Below are 21,170 nucleotides of genomic sequence, written 5' to 3'. Positions count from 1 at the left end.
CGACAGGTTGTACTTCTCTGCATCCTTTACCTTTGTATTGGTCGCTAGTCTCTTTGTTATAAAACCTGGGCAAAGAGCTCTTGATTAAAGGCATTGCTTGACTTTCCAACAAGACATTTTCTCTGCATATAGCTTAATCGGAAAATGCCAGAGTGAACAGCACCATACCAAACAGTGAAATATAGCTTGTGTCTTGTGCAGTATATATTCCACAACATTGGAAGGCGGATCTTTTTGTTTTGACTCTTAACTCTGTTCATCAACATTGTCTTTCTGGCCTCAAGTCCTACCTGTTGATGCACCACTAATGATGTGCAAAGCTGCTGTATCTGATCTAGGACCTCCCCTGTAGCTCAGCTGCTCTCGGTCATGCTGCGGGACGAGACTGGCAAAGCCCGCTCAATGGCAGCCTGTGCCTCATTAAGGGACAAAGTGCTCGGGGGATGGGGCTCGGAGGTAAGGCTAAAATCTGAGGCTTGCAGCGTCCATCAGAAGATAGGAACGGAAAGGAAAGAGCAGACAGGGAGGGTCAAACGCTTGTATGAATAAAGGAGCACATTAGACTGAATATTGTCTGACTGGTCATAAAAAGACAACACAGTGTCTGCTGTTACCATAACTTCAGAGAAGAGATGGGGAGATGAAGGTGGTGAAAGTGATGAAGAAAGGGCTGCTGGGAGTTACACAGCACTAATGGTCTCCCTCCGCTTACTTCTGAACATACTTGACAGCGTTAGCCGTGACTAACTGGCCAATTAAACAGCAGGGGAACCACTTCTGCTCAGTACAGACCTGTTGTGTCCTCAATGGTTGACAGATCCTCTCTGTTGCTACACTTTGCCTGTCTGTTTGATCTTCTCAGACATTGGTCCCTTTTTTGTGAGAAGAGGTATCATCCCTTTGCACAAGAGGATCCTCCAACTGTGGGAATCATCATTTGCCTAAACTGAGCCATCCAAGCATTTCCTGTGTGTCTTTTAATGCTTTCATTGTGTCCACTTCCACCCACCCCTCAAATGGAAGTGCAGTTACATCTGGCACACTCATCATTCTTTCCTTCTCATTTATTTGTTGTTCCTCAAGACTTTTTAATGATTATGATTTATATCTTAAGGCTAATGATTTGCTGCTCTGAAGAGTGTTTTGAGTGGTTATGTTTCCCCACATTCCTTGGCCAGTCTGCTTGAGAACCATATGAGTATGTCTTGTGTCCGATTCCCCCATGCCCCCCACCCCCCAAAACAAAAGCTCTTATTGAAATGATCTCCAGCTAACTATGAAGGAGTGTTTTCTGCCTACGCTTTTATTCCTGGAGGTACATAAAAGCAGAGCATTTATCAAAGACTGCACATTTTTGTGAAGCTGATGTTTTTTGTTTTGTTTTTTTTTTCTCCCCACCCAATTTCAACCACAATTACTTGGTTTTTTATTTGGTGAAATTTTAGAAAAGTAGTCCTCTCAAGTTGGCCACTGAAAATAGTGATTCCTTCTGAACTCAGTAAAAAAACTTTATACCATACTCTCTCAGTGAAAAAGATTGGACCTTTGAAGAAAACACTCTTCATCTCATGTTTGTTTATATGGCGTGGACAGAAACTTGAAAATAACAAGGGGAATGAAAACTATTCCATTTATTGTATTTTGTAGCTATTTCCTGACATTATAGACCAAAGAGTTAATCTATGAATTGAGATGAGTTCTACCAGATTAATCGGTGATGAAAACTTGTTACAGCTCAATGCTTTCAAATTTACCTTTCAATATGACCTTCTTCTAAGGCAATAGGAGGCCTTAGAAGCTTTCAGAGCTGACTTTTGTCAGCTGCTGTATCGTTATGCACACACACTCTTTCTTGGCAGCTTGTCAAGTTTCCAACTGCGAACCAGCTGGTATTGATAGCATATTTAATACATCTAATCCCTTTGTGATGATGGTGGAGAGTCACAGCAGGTATAAGAAATGCATAACATGGTCAGTGGGGAAGTCATTGATCTTGAGTCCTTCTCCGTCATCAGACTTTCCTCTTCCCTTCAGACTGTGTTATCAAAACTTTTTCTACCTGTTTCCATGGAGTAAGTTCCTAACGTGTTGAAGTTACAAGATCTAGTTAGCCTCTGATTTCAGTGGCGTTGATTTCGATGCTTAACCTTTTGAGACGTAGCAGTTGCTCATTAAAACATTAGCTCATCCTGCTTTATTCCCCACTTGGTATTTTGTGTTTAAGAGCAGCAGGTAGCTTGCAAAGTGTAATTGGATTCATAATAGGTGTGTAATGAAGCCTCCAGATTGCTGAAAATGCACATTTATGAATGAGATGGTTTTTTTTTTACTGTAAAGGCATGAAGTCATTGTTGAGCTCTTCCTCACAACAGCATGCCTCAACAGACTTTACAGAGCTTACTGAGTTGATTAAAAAAAGAAAAATAATGGTTGAACAGGAAAATTTGCAAATATTCTCTGCTTCCTTTTTCTTGTATGTGGCTTTTCTGTATTTTATGTTATTGGAAAGTGAATGTGTTGGAATTTTGGACTAGTTTTCAGATATTTCAAGCAGTCACCTTGGGCTCTTAGAAATTTCAATGGGCAGTTTTCCTGGTTTTCCTTCTCTTTAAGCAAATAATCAATTCATACGTGGTAAAAAATTATCTGCCAAATTGTTGTCTGTTGTTGCTCTGTGTTGCCCCTTACAAGCTTGAAGCCTATAGTCATGTTTAAAGGATGCATTCACATTTTCCCATCATGTTTTACCAAGTGTGTCACGCCCATATTGCTGTTTAAATTGATGTGAGTGAACAAATGCTGCTGCTGTATTAATTGGCCTACATTTCTGAGAGGGTAGGCTAATATTACAGAAGCACATGCTGACAGTCATTATATCCAAATACATTTTTATTGTAATAATCTTTCTCGAAAAGTCGTATGATTTTTTTTTTTAGAGTTACAGAAAAAGGCTTGAATCCCAGTAAATTACAACATTAAAGTGGTTAGACAAAGATCCTTCAACAGCTCACACTCACTATTGTTACAGTTGAAGACTGTTCTGGAGGATAACACAAAGGCAACAGTGAGCCTGTGTTTTTGGGTGTGGCCCATCTTTTCTCTTCTCTGTTCTTTGGGAATCAACAGAAGGGAGGATCAATGATTTTGGCTGTTTGAATTAGCCTGTGACGTCTGCCAGCTCAGTGATCAACTGACGACGTTGATCAAACAATCAACATTTGGTGTGAACGCTTTGCTTGCACTCGTGCCTTTCTGGCTTTTATTCAACACTGTTGAGCCTGCATATTTTGCATATTATTGCTATTTATTACAAGTAAATTGATTATATGGAGGTTTCTTTTGTTTATTTAGTAATCATTTGGACTTTATTTTGGTATACGGACGAGTTTTCTAAATGTAAGAACTAATAAACAAGCAAATAAGTCATTATAATTTATTTTAATCTGGCTCCAGTCAGACTGAAATATTGCATCATAAGCCACATATTAAGCCAATCTTTTTAAATACAGCAGCTCATGCAGAGGGGGGGTGTCTGCTTGAAATTGTATTTTGGCTTCAAATGATTTGGATGGCTACTGGCCAGATGCAGTGTTTATATTATTACAGATCAGCTCATGTGGAACAAGAACTGTTAACAGATTACTTTAGCAATTTATCCCTCCAGAGTAGATTATGCCTATTTTGTTATTTGACAATGCTCCCCCTCTGGTGTAGTATTTCTGAGAGTGGAGATGGTGGTGTAAGATGATAATAGTCTGAAAGTGTAAGGGTCTTAAAGCCTGTACTTCATGCTCCAGGAACCTGGCCTTCCTGTGAGCATAATATTGGACTGGAGTCAAATTAATAACAGCCAAATGCTCATATCGTGACCCATGCTGGTAAACTGGCCTATTCTGACAGTCAACTGCTCTCAAGTTTTTTGAATCTCCAAGTGGTGTGCACTCGTGAATGAAGAAGTAATTTTCCAGCAGTATCCTGTCTTTGGAGCTTCTCAATTGGTTTGACATAATTTTACTGTTAACTGAAGCCAAAACAGGAAAATATACAGATTAATATGGAGAAAAAAATAGTAGAACCCCTCCAGTGTAATGCAGTCTAATCCAATAACACCAGCAGGAATGAGCATCTTAACATAGCGTTAGCATTTAAATATTGATAATGGTAGTAATGTAGAACTACTTCAGTTTATTACATTAGTTTAAGGATTTCAGGGTTGCTAATGATTGCTACAGATTCCTTTCATTACGGCGTTGTATTGTTCTGTTCCTGCACAAGTTGAATGTGTGGGAGTCTAAAAGCAATTTCTAGTTTTTTTATGTTGGTCTTAATCTCACCTGTAAATACTGACCACGGATTAGTTTAGCTTTGTGCCCATGCAAACAAATCACCGAACCACCAGTGATGTGTGCAATTTGAAGATAGCCTAATCTCCTGCAAGTGAAGGCCTTGTGTGTTTGTACAAAGCAATCAGGGACAAATGCAGTAGAAAAGACAATTTCTAGTAGAAGTTAGTAGTTCTGATGTGTGTTTCTTGTCAAGCAGTCACACTGTTTAGAAAGGCTTTTTGTTTTGCAACGATAGTTCCCATAAAGCACAGATAAAAGGAAAAATTGCTGCTTTGATGATATGTTGTAATTAGCAGGTATCTGTTTGCTGATTTCGTCTTTTCTGAGACATGATAAAAGCTTTTACGCCTTCACCTTTTGTTTTATTTGAGTTGAATACAGCCCAATTTGCACATTAGAGATATACACAGTGCTGAGAGGAACCCAAATCTCAAGTGTTGTTTCCCTTTGCTCACAGCAATTCAGACTTAAACTGTGATTACCATATTAGGTCCTCTAAATGAACTAATTAAAGAAAATTACGGGCAGTGGTGTTTGTCAGGAGGAATGAAATTGAAGCAGAGCAGTAATGTATTAAGTCACACAAGGGTCATATTAGTTGATGGTAATCCAAATAGAATAATCCAGCACACTGTGGCTGAAACTCCTCATGAGAATCAATTGCACAAAATGCTTTTCTCCCCTCATTTTATGCTTTTATATCATGTATGAAACCATTCAGATTCAATTTCAGCAAACATGACTGCCAAACATGTCTGTAGGCTACTTTTCAGTAGCCTTGTTAGCTTGGGAAAACAGTACATCTAGTTAATAAACCTTTTGCGCTTCTTTATTCTTTCACTTTTATTTACTGCTGACAGATTGTGATTTGATTGCAGTCTTTTTGTTTCTCTCTCTCTCTCTCTCTGTCACGTACCTCCATGCACAAATTGGGAATTAAAATTTACATCAGATCCATACATATTAGTTTTTGATGGCAGTTTCTTAGTAAATAAAACTTTAAGATGATTTTCTTATTTTGATTGTTGCTTATTTAGTCATGAATATTTGATGTGATAGAATTAGTCACCTTTATTCAAAACAGGAAGGACTCCTGAGGGCAAGCTCTCTTTTGCAATCATAGAGAAGATTTGATTTCAGGGGCTTCAGTGTGAATTGGAAAACATTTCCAACTCTGTTAACATGATCTGGCTAGAGAAGTAATTGATAATGTAGGGGATACAACTTTATGTTCTCATAGTGAAAAAGAATTGTCATTTTCACTAATTGCTATTTTTCAAATAAAAACTCATAACACATCTCCGCCAAACCCGTGTTAACGGTGGTCAGTTGTCGATTAACATGGATTAGCTCGTTAACGGTAATGCTAGCTGATGGCGGTCCACGATGACGGACACAAATACTACTATGTGCGTTGTAATCCCAACTACATGATGTCTCGTCCTCTCCTCTCGCAGGTACATGATGCTGATCAACGGTAAAAATGAAGTATTTATGATCGACAGAGACAACATGGTCTTTCACATTGCAAACTTGGAGTTTCCTTTCCGGAAGGATCCACGCGTCCACTTATCAAACACTCTGCTTGATGGGGTGAGTTATTGTTTTTCTTAATTGTTGTTATTTTGGACTAATGTATTGTGCATTTGCTTCCTGCAAATCCCATAAGCCGACCTGTTTCTCTCTTGACTGGAATTGCATCTCCTCCTCCGTTTCCAGCCTTCTAACATTCCCATCCTGCCCCTGCTGCGCAGTCTTGCAGATAATTGACACCAGTTGCCAAACCTTAGCTGAAAGAACAGCATGTTTCAGTCTGTTGGTAGAGCCTGTCACAGATCTCTGACAGGAAAATGATCATCCGTGTCCTGAAGAAATGGCTAATGAAATGTTTTACACTTTTTTCTGTCACTGTTGCCCCTCTCTGTTCCAAACTGGGTTGTGTAGTAACGCGCAGCAGTGTGCTCCCCACAGCGGCGGCGGGGGTCGGTGACTTGTCTTCACCCCGTAATACCAGGCTCAGACTTTTATTGGCATGTTTGTGTTGTTTAGGTCACACAGGTGCCAGCTCTGCCCAGCAGCAGGTGCACATGTACAAGTCATTACCAGACTCCCAAACTGAAAACAAAGACAAGGAAATTACTGCATGTTCGTGTTGTCAGCTGAGATTCAATTATGATTGTCTGACAGTGTTTGGTATTCCACTAGATGAGATGACAGATAAGTTGCTTTTCATTATTTCATTTTATTTTTTTTAATCTTTAGATTAAAGATTTTAGCCATTTTATGTAAAATAGGTTTGAGCTTCCTGTTTCCGTAACTGGTGCTGATTGATGGGGTGAACTTACTTTCCTCGGCCAGACAGGGCATCTAATTGCTGCGCATTAGTGTGTCTTTGAAGCAGCAGTTCAGATGTGCATGTAAATTGCTACAAGGTTTGTTTTGACGCGTTTATTCATCTGTTGATCCTTCTGGCTCTCAGTTCAGAGAGGCTGTATTTGGCTGTTTGCAGAGAGCCCTGTAGAAGACCGGCTGTGTTGTCTGATATGTTTCATCTTTAGCCCAGAGGCACTGGTATTTGTCTTCACAAGCCAATTTCAAGTGCATTTTTTAATGAGCTTTACATCAACTTAAATTTTAATATTGGATGAATGCGCAGTGTAGATTGAATTCCTGAAAGTTTCCTTTGGTCACATGAATGCATTCATCCGCTGCTGTCTGTCTGTGCAATGGTTCAGTGCACCAGATGCATAATGATGGCGGCTTTCTGGAGTGACATCATTTCTTCTCTCCAACCCCTCCTGAGGTGCTGTGTCTGCCTCCCTTACACTCTCCTCCTTTGTCCTCATGTTTGGTCTTTTGTCCTGTCAGATATGAAATAAAATAACATCAACCTGGAAAGATAAACATTTTAAGTATTTATTTATTTTTTTAACTGATGGGGGTTATTTGTAACACAACACAAAATGGCACCCGCCCCTACTGGTGAAGTCAGCGTGGAACCACCTTCACCTGCAGTTCTTCAGATTACTTCTAGATGTTGGGACCAAAATAATCTCCTACTGTACTGAGGGAAGTTTGATAAGTCACAAGTGACTTTTTGATTGCTCTTTTTCATTGATAGCTCTTTAGGATTGTGACAAGTTATGATTTTTCATTGTCAGTATTGATTTAAAGGATAAATGTCTAAGGAAACAGAAAACTGGAACTGAATACATTTTAAGTAAAAATTTAGAATAACACAAACTCCAATGCAAAACTTTGTTTATGTCTAAGTATATTTTGAATTAAATGCTATAAACATTTCCACATAAGCATGTGTGCAGTGTTTTCACTTGCATAATTCAAATAATATAGTGTGTATATAGTGTGCATGTGTACTGAAAAATGTAAGATCCCAGTGAAAGCTCAAGAGAGATGGAGCTTACCAACATTCAGCACAGATGGAACAGCAGTGGCTTAACTATAATGTCCACACAGGCCCAGGAGAGAGAAAATCCTGTCTGAGGCCACATGTGAAGGAAGTGAAGTAAAAATGCTGCATTAATCAGTTGTTCCAGGAATATAGACAACTATACTGCTATAATACACTCATCTGGCCTGACCTGCCAATCTGTTAATCTTACATAACATTAATGTGAATAAATCATTCATTTTTGTATATTCGTGTCTTTCAACCAGGACTCATGTTTGTTCATTAAACTGATGCATCATGGCTGTATACGTATTTAAATCCCAAAAAATGTTATCATTAGATGTCTTACTTGCCACCCTTTTACCTGTCAGTTACTGCAGTAGAGCACAGTTAGTGCTCTAAATATTTTATGAGATGAAGTTGCATAAATATAGTTCTCTAAATGTTGCACTTCCCTCTCAAATTTATACTCGGTGAAACTTCAGAGTTGCTGTCCCAACTTTGATTTACACTATTTTCAGCTGTGACACACGATCTCTACTGTCACTACGTCGCATGGTTGTGTAACAGTTCTTTGAAAACTAATCAAGTCTCTGTTGGGTCCCCCGCACCACCACTGCACCTGACTCAACTTGAGAGTCTTGCATAATGTATGCACATGCTATTTCTGCTTCATGTCCTACTCATCCAGTCCCCACCATGCACACCCCACACACCCACGTCCCCAATTCCTTGCTGTCCTTCCCATTGCTGCGGGCATCTCTCTCTTTGAACATCAATCCCCTTGAGAGCACTCGCCCCCCCAGTGTCCCACTGTTGGTGTCCCTCCTGCATAACTACTTTCAAAGAGAACCCATTTTCTACATGCTGGGATGTTAAGACTGTCCAGATTAAGGACTTTTCCTTGTATGTCTTGTGTAAATCTGATTCACACAATCATATGTCTTTATGTCAAAAATGTCTCTTGCCACTCCCTAACTTGATCTGTCTCTTATCTCTGCAGGAGATGATCATTGACAAGGTGAATGGTCAGCCAGTCCCCCGCTATTTGATATACGACATCATCAAATTCAATGTGAGTAGCCTGCTCATTTGAGAATGTGTTGTATTTCCTTTGACCTATCACTCCTGAAAATCTGCCAGATCAAGATGTCAGGCAGAATAAACAAACAGCACACTGGAGGCATGCCACACTCTGCTCTGTCAGCTGCTGTTAACGAGGATCTCTGCTTCAGCAGAGGAAGTTGTAATTTTTATGCTTAAAGTCTATCAGCAGCTTGTACTTTATGTAATCAGAGGAAGATGGAGGATGTATTTTAGGAAAAAGCCTTGACATGGAAGGGGATTTACTTATAAGGGAAACCTGAAAAATCAGATTCTCAGCTGGGTTCCTCCATGGCTGGACTGTAGCGGGCAGCAGAGCAGCCTTCATCCAGCCTCTGCAGTATTTGGACAGGGATGGCAGTGCTTGTCAGTCTGCATGCTGGAGAAAAGGATGTGACTCTGCTTGACCCTGCTGCCTGTCACGCAACCAGGTTATACTAAAGCCTCACCTTAACTACAGCACTGGGGCTGAACTGCATCTGAGCCATACTGAATATTGATAAGTGTTTGTGCTTTTATCCTCTGGAATGACCTCCACTGAAAAGCAGAGCAAAATAAACCAAAAAAAAGAAACAACTGTCAAATATTCCCCCAAACCTGTAACATTGTTGGAGTCACGAGTCATGTCGTGAAACTGATGATACTGACATTATAGTTGGGCAGCCCTAACAATCCTGGTGCAAAATAAGCTTTTATGTATGCGAAGGAGCATGTTTCTCCTGTTAAATTATTTTGACTTGGCCATTTTTCTTGAACAGCCTGAGGACAACATTACAAGGCTGTTAATTGGTAACACTTTTCCAAACTGTAAATTAATTCATCCCTTCAGCCGCTAATGGCAAGCAGGCAGGCGCAGAGACAAATGAGCCTGCAGTTTGCCCTTAGCGAGCCTCTGCCGTCTTCCTTATAAAAATTTGATGAATACCTCGAGATGAAGGGGCGGGGTTACTTATGGCCATTATGTTTGTCTGTAGCCTCCTTTTCTCCATCGATCAGGGGATCAGCACAAGCAAGCGGCTCAATAAAGGCACCAGTTGTGAGGGGGAACGTCTTTGTAAGCTGGTGCAGAGGTTAGCAGCTCCACATGACTCCCCTCGAGCCATCAGTAAAGCGCTGTTGTATCGATCCTAGCTGGCCATTATTAGACTTGTCCATTATCTGTGGTGGGCTGCACCTTGGCACTGAGGCTCCATCCTGAGACTGAGGATAGAAATGCAGCAGGAGGGAGAACATACCACCTGCTATGCCCATGGCCTAACGTGACACCTTACTTGTTTGGACAGTCGGGTGAAGCACAGTACTGGGATTCTTTTTATTAGAGTGTAATGAGAAATGTGTCCTCTTGCCATGATGGATAATTTAGCTGGTAGTGAAGGGTCAGCGTGTACTTAGTTATCTGGATTTTTATGGAGCTAAATGAGTTACGTCAGAATATACTGTGCTGTCATGTCAGAGCGGTTGATATTCTTAGTCATCCTGTAGAGTGTTATCATATTGAAATTGCTGATTTGTACAGTGCTTCTCCAAGCGTGTAACTGATTGACCCGATCTACCACCCCAAGTCATGGAATAAATGTTTTATTTCTGCCATCGCTGCAAAGTATAAAAGCCATTTTTGTCTTCCAGGAAAGTTGCTTCCGCTTGTCAGTCTCTGTCAGCTCCTCCACTGTGGGGGAACTGACAAGACGTGATGAAAGCACAACAACATTTACATATATGTCGTTAATTTTCAAGTTGCTCTAGAAAGCTATTATCATGAGAAAAAACTGTGGAGGTGTGCACGTCTCTGTCCTGACACTTTGATTGACCTCGTTATCTGTCATCTTGCCAAAAACTAGTCCCACTTCAGGGGCAGAATTAGACAAGATAATTGGCTCAATCAGATTAACAGCTGAGGAGAAAGGAGTGCTTTTAACACTCGCCGCAGAAACCTTATCTGTCGAGGTATGAGTGCTTCACTGACATCAGCTCCATTTACTTCTGCTTGAAAAGACTCTCTGCAGGTACAGTCTGTAGCTCTGCAGGGTTTTCCACCTCAAGAATAGCCTCTGGGCTGAATCGCTCCTTTCAAACCAGTGGCAACATCGCTCTGCACTTTGACGCTGCTCTGCAGTCACAGCTCATCAGCAGTCTGCTGTCGTATAGAGTACCCTTGCAATGCTCCTGTAGTACATGAACATCTGCTGTACAGTGCGTAAGTTTGATATATATGTGTGTATATATAATATTGTAGAAGAGATTTTAGTGGTCTCGAGGTAGTAATAACCACTAGTGGCTAACAGTGACTTTAAGGTTAACCTTTGTTGCTTTATTTTCTCATAAATCACAATGAATACAAGTGACTCTGCTGGGCCTTTAATCTGCATTTTGCCTGTGATTATGGCTTTAGTTCCCACCTTCATTTCCATGTTGAGCATGTGGTTGAACATGTGGGCACTGATGAAAGAAATAGGATGGTTATTATGGGGGTCATTATAAATGGACAGACTCCAAGGCTTAACAAGTCAAATAAATTACAATTCAGTGCATTTCACAACCACCTTTATGGGTAAATTGAACTGAGTGCTTAAAGAAACTATAAGAATTATACTATATACTATAAGAAATGCTCTCTACTTCATAACCAGATAACCTGAAAAGTCAGCACAGGACAATGTTGTGTGCTGGATTGTCTTTAGAATACTGATGTACTTATCATTGGGAACCCTTACCGATGGCTACTTGTGTCTTTTATTTAGCACAGTTAACCCAAATAATGTTCCATTTGTATCTTGATTTATTGTATTAATTATAAGAAAATGATATATGATATGATATATGATATGATATGAATGATATATATTCAGTGTGTGAAATAAAAATTGAATCTATTTTCCTGTTGTTGGAAGGGTTAGTTCTTTAATTATCCTGCATTAAACCCTGCTAAAACATCATAGGTTCAGGAAAAATGCTTTTTTTTTTCCCCCCCTTGAGCACATTAAAGTGACTCATAAAGAAGCTGGAACAGTGGGTTTCAGGGGCTGTTACAGTATAATAGATTATTGTCACAGATGGTGGCCTTCAACATACCAGTCTATATTTGTAGACACAAATTAAGTGTCTTCCAAAGTCAGAGACCAGAGAATTAAGGCCCTGGCTCATAATGTTAGGAATATTGTGGTGTTAAAAGATAAAGGCTACCCTGTGGTTAAAGTCTGATTGAAATCTATTCTTATTAGTTGGGATTTGGATCTAAAACTTGATTATTTTATCAAAAACCTGCGTTCTGTAATTGGAAAAGCACTAAATGTATGCAGTGTGTGCTCTGGCAACTGCTGTGTTCAGACTGCTCCACAAGACACCACAGGAAACAGAGAGGAATTCATAGTTGAACTGATATGTTGCTTATCAACAGTAATGTAATGTTAGCAATAACAAGTGATAGTGATAATGGGAACAAAGTATTCTGGGAATAAATCTGCTTCAGTATATCCTCACAGTACTGTCTAAGCATTGCGGCTCCATGCAGATAAAAGGATTCCGTGTGGTTATAAACTTAGGCCAATACAGACTCAAAGCCTCTGCTTTTATTAGAAATATCCCAAAGGAGCACATTAAGCTTCTGTTGACTGGTCCCAGTGCTGATTTTGTCACCTGATAATGTCTTCTGTTCCAAATTATCCGAGACGGCCACACAGCTCTTAGTGTGTGTTCCCAGCACTGTCAGTTTTATGTAAGATCCTTATGTTTTTGCTGTTTTCTTGAGTTTATCTTTCAGAACTTTCCATCTCACACTGAAGTAGGTTTTATTTTCGATTCTACAGCCTCCTGGTAATATTTAATTGACATTTGATTGTTTATTTATAGTTTCTTTAAGCACTCAGTTCAGTTTACCCATAAAGGTGGTTGTGAAATGCACTGAATTGTACTTTATTTGACTCGTTACAGCTTTGGAGTCTGTCCATTTATAATGAATTCAGGTATACATTCATGTTTCCCTAATATGATGTTTATACTGGTAATATTTCGAGAATACTGTGTACGGTATACACTCATACGTTTTGGATGAGAGGCAATGTAATACATGTGTTAGTAACCACATGCTGTTCTCCACAAGGAGCTGATGATTTGATTCACTGCTTTTAAGGATGTGTTGCTCTCCTAAACTGTCTGAGTTCATGATCATTCAATTTATTGATTAATTGTTTGGCTTAAACATCTTAGAAAATAGTGAAAAATACCCAAGTTGAAATAGTGAAATTGCTTATGTGGAAAGTCCAAGTCCAGTCCAAAACTCAAGCGTATTTAACATACTATCATGGAAAGCTAAAATGAAAAGAATATGTCTGAGTTGCTAGAACTGTTAAGTTTTTGTCAATATCGACTTAAAATAATTGGTACATTTTTGTATTTGGAATCTATATAAGCTAAGCTGTAGGGAAGCTTCATTCAAAATGTTGACATTTGAATTTTAAACTCACATTCTGCAGAGTCCTGAGCAAACAGTTCAACAATACTATAAGTTTCATTTTAATACACAAAATTTTTCAGCTGTCAACCTTCCCTGCTCAGTTTACAGACCGTAATCTGTGAGCAGAGGAGATGTTTGTTTTCCTCCTGGCTAAAGTCGATTCTTGCTTGAGGGCTAACCCACCTTTCCTTCACCTTTCCTTCACCTTTCCTACAGTTGGGAAACAACAAATGGGAATTTCACTTTGGCCTTGACTTGAGAAGCTGCAGTGTGTGTTTACTGATGCACTGTACATTTACTGCTAAACTGCCAACTTGCTTCTTAGTCTTCTTCTCATTTGCAGCACTCACCGCCACTTTCCCGCCATTTGCTCTCTCTTGCTCAGTCAGACACACTGCCCACGCACACACATCATGCTCTGCCCTATCGTAAAGGAGCTACGCTACTCTTACTACTAAAGTCATCACAGAAAACGATCATATTGTGCACCTGCATTCTCTTTAGTGCTTCATTTAATCCCATGAATCTCTTTATTCAAATTTAGGATTTTGCTTGAGGATATTGTTTTTGTTGTAGTTTTAGGGTGATGACATGGTAAATTACGATGACAGACATTAAGAGCTTATTCGAAAACCTCAAATAAGCTTTGAATGTAAAAACAAAAAATGACATTTGGTAGAAGCAGAATGATCCTGAGGTGATCTGCGCTGGCAGTATCTGAGCCAATCAAGGCGTTTCTGAGTGTTGTCAGTTATATCAAGCCTGATCCATTGCTGTTGCTTGTCAAAAAAACGTGTGTTGCACTCTCTTGGTGCGCTGACCTTTTCCAAAACCCACACTGATGACAGGAAGTGCAGGTGGACCAGCACAAACAAATAAATGGCAACCTTAAGTTCGAAGTTTATGGTATTCAAACGGACAGCAAGCTGTTGAGACACGTTACCCCCAAGAACCACAGAACAGAAATGACAGGGTGTTTTCACTCAGATAATTGATCTTTATTCCCTGTAATATTGAATTAACACGACTCTCATCTGCTGTGTTTTCCTGTCGAACAGGCGTGGACAGCACATGCCTTGAATCATCCTCACTTACATCTTGTTCTGTCCTGATGACACAGCTGACAGATGGTGCAAAATGTGTGGGACATGATACCAGCTGTTGCTCCAGAAGACTGTAGTGTGGTTTTTGCAGTCACCCTTAAAGAAAAACAAGTCCTCAAAGTAATGCCCAAAAGAATTTCTCAAACTTTAATATGCGTTTGACCTTATTTGTAGTTGCCAAATTGGCCTGACAGAATTGTAAAGGCTGTATAGATTGAAACTAAAACAAAGTCACAGGGACACAGTCAAGGCATGCTTCTCAATTATCAAGTTGTTATGGCAAATGTGTTTGCATTTACACCTCCACATCCAGCAGACACGGGGAAACACAGGCCTCTCAGTGGAGTCATATTGGGCAGATGCAAGTCCGATATCTTGTTTACCTTTTGTCCATTTTGGCCACCACTGTCAGTAACTCTAACTTTTTTTTCTAACTTTTCAGTTAACCTGCTCATTGTTTTCTTGAGATTTAAATGAATTGTTTAGTTGAGAAAGTGACAGAAAATAGTGAAAAATGGCCATCATCACATCATCACAGCCGATTTAAGGGTAATAATAGTAATTTTGTCAAAGCAACATTCCAAGCGTCAAAGATATTTAATTGAAAACCACATGGATTACACAAAACCAGCAAAAAGACAAGAAAACCTCATATTTTAGAATCTGTGACCACAGAATATTGGGTAAATTTTTGTTTTGAAAATGACCTAATTGGTTCATAGATTGTAAATTGCATGGGCGGTTCATTTGATATTGATCAGCTAATCGCTTTAGTTCTGAATGTTTACTGCGGTCAGATTATTAAAGATACAGGACAAATGCACTTTGACCAACCATGGCTTTGCCCCTACGGCACCCCTTCATTCTGTAACTAGGATAATAGTTGGAATTAATTGTCAAATGGTGTTTTATACTGTGTTTCATTTGAAGAGTCATGACTCAAGAGAATCTTGTTTCGCGATATTGAGTTTTATGCCATTCTGGTGCTACTGAGGGCTACATTTTCAGATTGCGTATATATTTCATAGACATAATCAGTGTAATTTAAAATTGAGTAAAGTCTTCTTATGAAAAACAAAATTCTCATCCTTCACACCGTATTAGCAACACTAATGGGTTTTTTTTTTCCTTCTTGTGTCACTACACACCGCAGGCACAGCTATATATAAATCAGAAGTACCGGATTGAAGATGCAATTTGTTGTTCTTAAGGCTTGGCATTGTACTTGCTTACATAAGATGGCACATATAAAAGTATGCCCTTCTTTTCAGTTGTACCCAATATCCGTATGACTCATGACACAGTATGGTCTAGTAATTGCATCTAATCTTAACTGTTGTCCACCCACCTCCTCATCCACTTTGAGAAAAATCTTTGTCTTCCGTCTATGACCCAATAATTCCATAGAAAGCTCTTGAGAGGAGAAGTGGCCTTTACAGGCAGTAACAGAGCAGAATACAAATGCCCTCAAGTCACACCGTCCTGCTCACTGCCCCTCAGTATAGATCAAGGAATATTGATCCATAACCCACTTGTGTAGAAACAATAAAGGTGTAAACGTTTCACTTTATATTTATGTATGTTCTTTTATTTTTATTTCATTTTAACACGTTTTTAAAGGGTAAAAATGGCACACAATGTAAAATCGTTAAGTATAGAGTGAAGAATGATGGGATTTGCAAGAGAAGCTAAAGGTCTGCCAAAGGTTTGCCTGGTGCACCTGCCAGCATTAGACACACAGCTTTGAAGAAAGGTTTACAGTAGACCTGCCAACAACAAGTCGATCTATTGATTGCCAAGTATAACGTGTAGAGATAACTTATGTAACAGTGTTAACACATGGAGGAATTTCTTCTGATGTGATAAAATTGTTGTCAAGTCAAGCTCATTTACATATAAAAGAAAAATTACGGGTCCTAAGATTTATCCCTGAGGGCCTCCAAAGGAAGCCCTGCCGTATCCCACGGAAGCATTCTTGACAAACTGTGTAAGAATGGAAAATTGGTCCATAGTTTAAAGTTGTTTATGGGCTGTGATCCTTTCAACTGCTAGAATAGATCTAGTTTGGGAGTGGACTGGATATGTGACCAGTTATATGAGATGTATGGGTGACAATTTTTTTCTGCTCTTCATCACCTAGTGACGTAGATAATGTTTTTGTCTCATTTTTTTCTGTGTCTTGGCAATAAAAAAGAAATGGCAGCTTGTTTGCAAAGCTTTTGAGATCCCTTTTTTTTTGCTCGTTGATAACTTGTGAAAAATATTAAATGTCAAATTGTTGTCATGCATTTACTCCATGCCCATCTGGCAGCTTTTCAAATCACACTTATCATTTTTCTTTTTCTTTTTTTGTGCCCGTAAAAGTGAGTCATTATTTTTAATCACTTTTGTCAATTGGGCAACAGAGATATGTGGTGGTGTCATTTAGCATCATCATAGCTCCTCCATCACATCCTCCACCTCCATGTAACACTTCAAAGTGGTGATGAAGCCAGTCTTGTTAAATTTGTTACCTGGCTGTTTTAATTTTCCACCCAAGCTTCATTATTAATAATCAGGTGCAGGAACTCAGGTATTATACATATATATATTTATATGTATATTTATATATATATATATTTTTCCCCTGACACAGTCACAGTCACAGTCACCAGATGGGTTTGGTGGGATCTTTGTTCTGCTATAGTGGCCTTGTCTGTTTAAGGGGCTGTCATGGCTCTGGTTGATGTGCTTATCTGCTTAGAAAAACTGTCTGTGGCAGTTAAAATGATGAGAAGAAGCTATGTTATGTGTAGTGCTAGTTAGGACTATGCTTATTTTTATTACTGATTCACAAATGTATTATCTGATCGTCATGTATTGTTTTGTCCATAAAATATCACAAAATAATAAATGGCCCAAAATTTCCCAAAGCCCAGTGTTTCAATTTTAGAAGTTGGAACTACATGTTTTAATTTACATAAAGAAGAAATACTTCAGTTATTTTATTAATTATCAGAAGATTTGCCAGTTTTACTTTTCTGTACATCATGTGATCATACATCATTTTGATTAATCATTTAATCTCCTGCATGTCAGGTTCATTGTTTGTTGTAAAAATAAATAAAGGTCTGCACATAATTTTCATATTTGTGTGTCTAAATGAATTAAGTTCCAGGTTTCATTGAGAGATGGCTGAGTTTGTTTGTTTTTTTTGTGTGTTTTTCAGGGACAGCCTGTTGGCCAGTGTGATTTCAGTGTCCGACTGTTATGCATAGAAAAGGAGATAATTTCTCCCCGGATGGAGAAGATGAAGACTGGGCAGATTGACAAAACCAAGGAGCCCTTCAGTGTCCGGAATAAGCCCTTCTTTGACATCCATGCATCGCGCAAGGTAAAGTGAACTGTGGCATCCTCTTCACATGCCAAGCCATTTTCCTCTTCATTTGTTTCACAGGCGAGACTCAGTCAAAAGCCTTTCATTGTTTTGCAAACAAAGATATGCAAATCGAGATGACCCAAAATTCTTACATGTTGTTTTGTCCAGGGCAACATTTTTGTCATGGGGTCTTTCAAGGCAGATTTCTGTAGGGTGGGAGTCCAGAACAAGAGCAATTGAAAGACATCATGTACCACCATCTGATGAAAGGCACAATCTCTCCCAAAACGGAAAGGAAGTCCCCTCCAAGAGTCAGACCTCTGGGAGAGAATTGGCAGGCAAGTGCCTGGTGACTGGGCCTGTACCCGTTGGGACTGATCGGGCTCAGCCTAGAGATAGCATGTGTAGACATTAGCATGTGCTACTGAAGTAGCAGGAAAAGGCAGATGTCTGGACAAGCTGGCCCCACCTTTTCCTGCTGCCTGTGGAAAACAGTCCCTTAAGAACTCAAGGTATCAACTTATGCTGTGATCCTTGAAGCTGCGTTTGTTAAACTTGAGATTTAGTGGGAGGGAATGAGGAACCCGTATTGTTGTGGAGGAGTGGGCGAGGCCTTCACTCTTGCAAAGATTCTCCATGGTGAACTTAGTGAAGGCATATGACCACGTCCCCCCAGCCTTATAAGGGATGTAAAACAAGTTCTTTCTGTTGTATACCTGGTGTGAGACCTGTGTCTAAACTCTCAGCCAAAAACAAAATCAGGTGTGTTCTTGTTGGACTCTACCGAGGTTTATCCTTGTCACTGATTCTGGTTTTTATGTGGAACTTTTACATAAACCTGTGAACCTCTTGAGGAACAGACTGTTTTCAGTCAGGAGCCACCAGGGTCCAAATGCCAGTCCTGAGCCATAGAACTGCTTTGTGGGTAATACCTCTGGTAGCCCAGAAACTTATCATAAAATCTGTTAAAACTCCAGAATCTTAATGCACTTTGCTGCAGTAGGTATCATTAATTAATTGATTAAATTGATTGCCTTGAGCCTTGCCTAGTGGTCTCTGCTGCTGGCGCCTCCATGTGTATTAAGCTTCAACTGACAGTGATTTCCTCTTCCTACATCTTTGTCTCTGCCTGTTTGAATACACAATGAGGTATAAGTAGGTTCATGCAGAAAGATGGCCACAGAATATAGCATTACACTGCACCATTGATGTAAGCCATTATTATGTGAGCTGGCAAGTATGGGAAATGATATGATTTTTATTGATTTTGCTGCCTGTTTCTTAGTACGTGTCCTTGCTGTAATTTTTCCCTAAAATACTTAGAGTAACTGCATGATGTTAAGTCTCTTTTCTTTTCTTGTTTTTGTTCTGATGATCATATTTTTGATAAATGAACATGTCTCAGGATATATTACTACATTGTTCACACACTGGGGACAGCAGAGCTTTTATCCTCTGAATAGCTGTTCAGCTTTCCTCAAAGGCCTGCACTTGTGCCCTAATATCATGTCTGTGGGAGGTCAGAGCACGATTAATTTGATGTTTTGCTCGGGCCAAGATCAGTCGGAAATCTTGGCTCTGCACATTGACATATGATCAAAGTATGCGGAGGGGCGCAGGTTTTAGACATTTCTGGTGTTGTGGTGACATGTTTTCTTCTGCCAACACTGACATCTTGCTGTTTTTGCTTTTTTAAAAATTCTAAATATGAATAGTTGGGTTACCTCTGGGCTAACCCTTAGCTGTATACTCCTCCTTTATGAAGGATCACCCACCCACCCTTTGTGGGGGGGGCATGTTGATAAAGATTCTGTAGAAATGAAGTCACTGTAATTCTGTCTGGTTTCTGACTGCTCTATTGTGTTGTGCAGTGGCCATCTGCTCCCCATACAGTCATATCTCTGTTTGTATGGAACATTAAAAGAGGGAAACTGGAATCTGGCTCATTAATTCATAGCTGCACAGCCCTCCACTTCGTGGCATATTGACCAGAAATTCCTTTCAGGGATATTTCAGTCCCAGGAGTTGTATGATGTCTTTTGTCTGTTGCTAGGCTGCTGTATTTCATCTCAGACACTTACACATTCATGCCGCCATTTCCCACCAATTGGAACCATTTATTCTCTTTTTTTCCTTCACTTGTCCAATTATCTCACAAAGACCCCTTTTTGTATTATAGAAATTGTACATTGGGGCAACCAAATTATATACTGGGAATTTCCCTCTTGCGTAGGACAAAATTTATTTTGAGTGGAAAAGATTTCTGAATTTGGTGTTGTTGTTGTCGTCGTGCATCTAATGTGAACAAGACTGGTGTGAACCCGGCCCCTCACTTACAGTGCATGTTCTTACTTAGTAGTGGTACTGGTATTAGTACCTGCAGAAAATGATGGAAGATGTACAATATAAATAAACAGGCAAGTAAAATAAAATCAGAGAAATACACTGGAATACAATACAATACACATTGTTATTTGGATTTTATGTACACTTTTACTGTCTAAATAATTCAAAATAATAGTAATTATACTGATCATAATTCAGTGAAAACCTTTTAAAAAACAGACAGTTATTTCTTTTCTTTTTTCCCCACAGCTTTGGGGGAGAAACCCTGGGTGGACTCTTAATCATTCCTGGTGGCATTCTTGGTGGCAGCCATGACATGAAAGTGCTTTCACATTAAAACAGTCTCCTGTAGGTTAGCTGGCTGGAGGGCCACTGCTAGTGACTGTACATGTAGTTAGTTAATTGTGATTGACTGTCAGAAGTTCTAGGATTTGGAAGCCAAATATTTTTTTATATGCATCGTATTTCACTTTCTTTCAGTTTTTGATTTGTTTTTATTTAGATATTTATATCTTCCATGGAAAAAAAAATCCAAGATGTCCAGCATCAGAATCCAGTCATCCAGTCATAGCCTGAAGTACTCAGTAATATACATCCTCGGTTCTATCTTTCAAAACTGTACACACTGTACAAACAGCAGTTTGCTGCTGTAACACTGTAATTTCCCAGTTATGGGACTAACAAAGGATTTTCTTATCTTAAACTATTAACTCACTGCTTCTCAAATCCCTTCCCACAGTTTCTTTATGTCTTTGTCCATTTTGTATTAAAATGAATCCTTTGCGAGTCTAGATTTTAAACTATAAAATGTAGCAATACTCAGAAGGTTTGAATGATGACACTGCTGCAAGTAGATTTCCTACATCCCTACTTCTAAAGCTCCACACGTTTCCTTTTTTGTTATGAGAAAGCCTTTGTGCAAGTATACTGACTACCAAATAAGCTCTTGTATCAACTTATCAGTGCCAACAAGGAAATTAGTTTGTTTTGTCAGTGTAGAGCCCTTTTATATATACTTTTCTATAATATGATTTGGGACTTGCCGATGCTG

The 21,170-nt window shown here is 39.3% G+C and overlaps 1 protein-coding gene across 2 annotated transcripts in view; it reads left to right on the top strand.

Annotated features, from left to right (window-relative positions):
* The window catches only part of rngtt (RNA guanylyltransferase and 5'-phosphatase), a 74,858-nt gene that overhangs the window by 12,760 nt on the left and 40,928 nt on the right, over window positions 1-21,170 (top strand). For both annotated transcript variants that reach the window (XM_046372415.1, XM_046372414.1), the window contains exons 9-11: window positions 5,804-5,939; window positions 8,762-8,833; window positions 17,624-17,788. In XM_046372415.1, coding sequence (XP_046228371.1) covers window positions 5,804-5,939; window positions 8,762-8,833; window positions 17,624-17,788 — 373 coding nt within the window. The remainder of the gene's footprint in view (window positions 1-5,803; window positions 5,940-8,761; window positions 8,834-17,623; window positions 17,789-21,170) is intronic.

This window comes from Scatophagus argus, chromosome 19 (assembly GCF_020382885.2).
Source record: "Scatophagus argus isolate fScaArg1 chromosome 19, fScaArg1.pri, whole genome shotgun sequence".
Lineage (NCBI taxonomy): Eukaryota > Metazoa > Chordata > Actinopteri > Scatophagidae > Scatophagus > Scatophagus argus.
The sequence above is the reverse complement of the archived record's forward strand: the minus strand, read 5'-3'. Positions and strand labels throughout refer to the sequence as shown.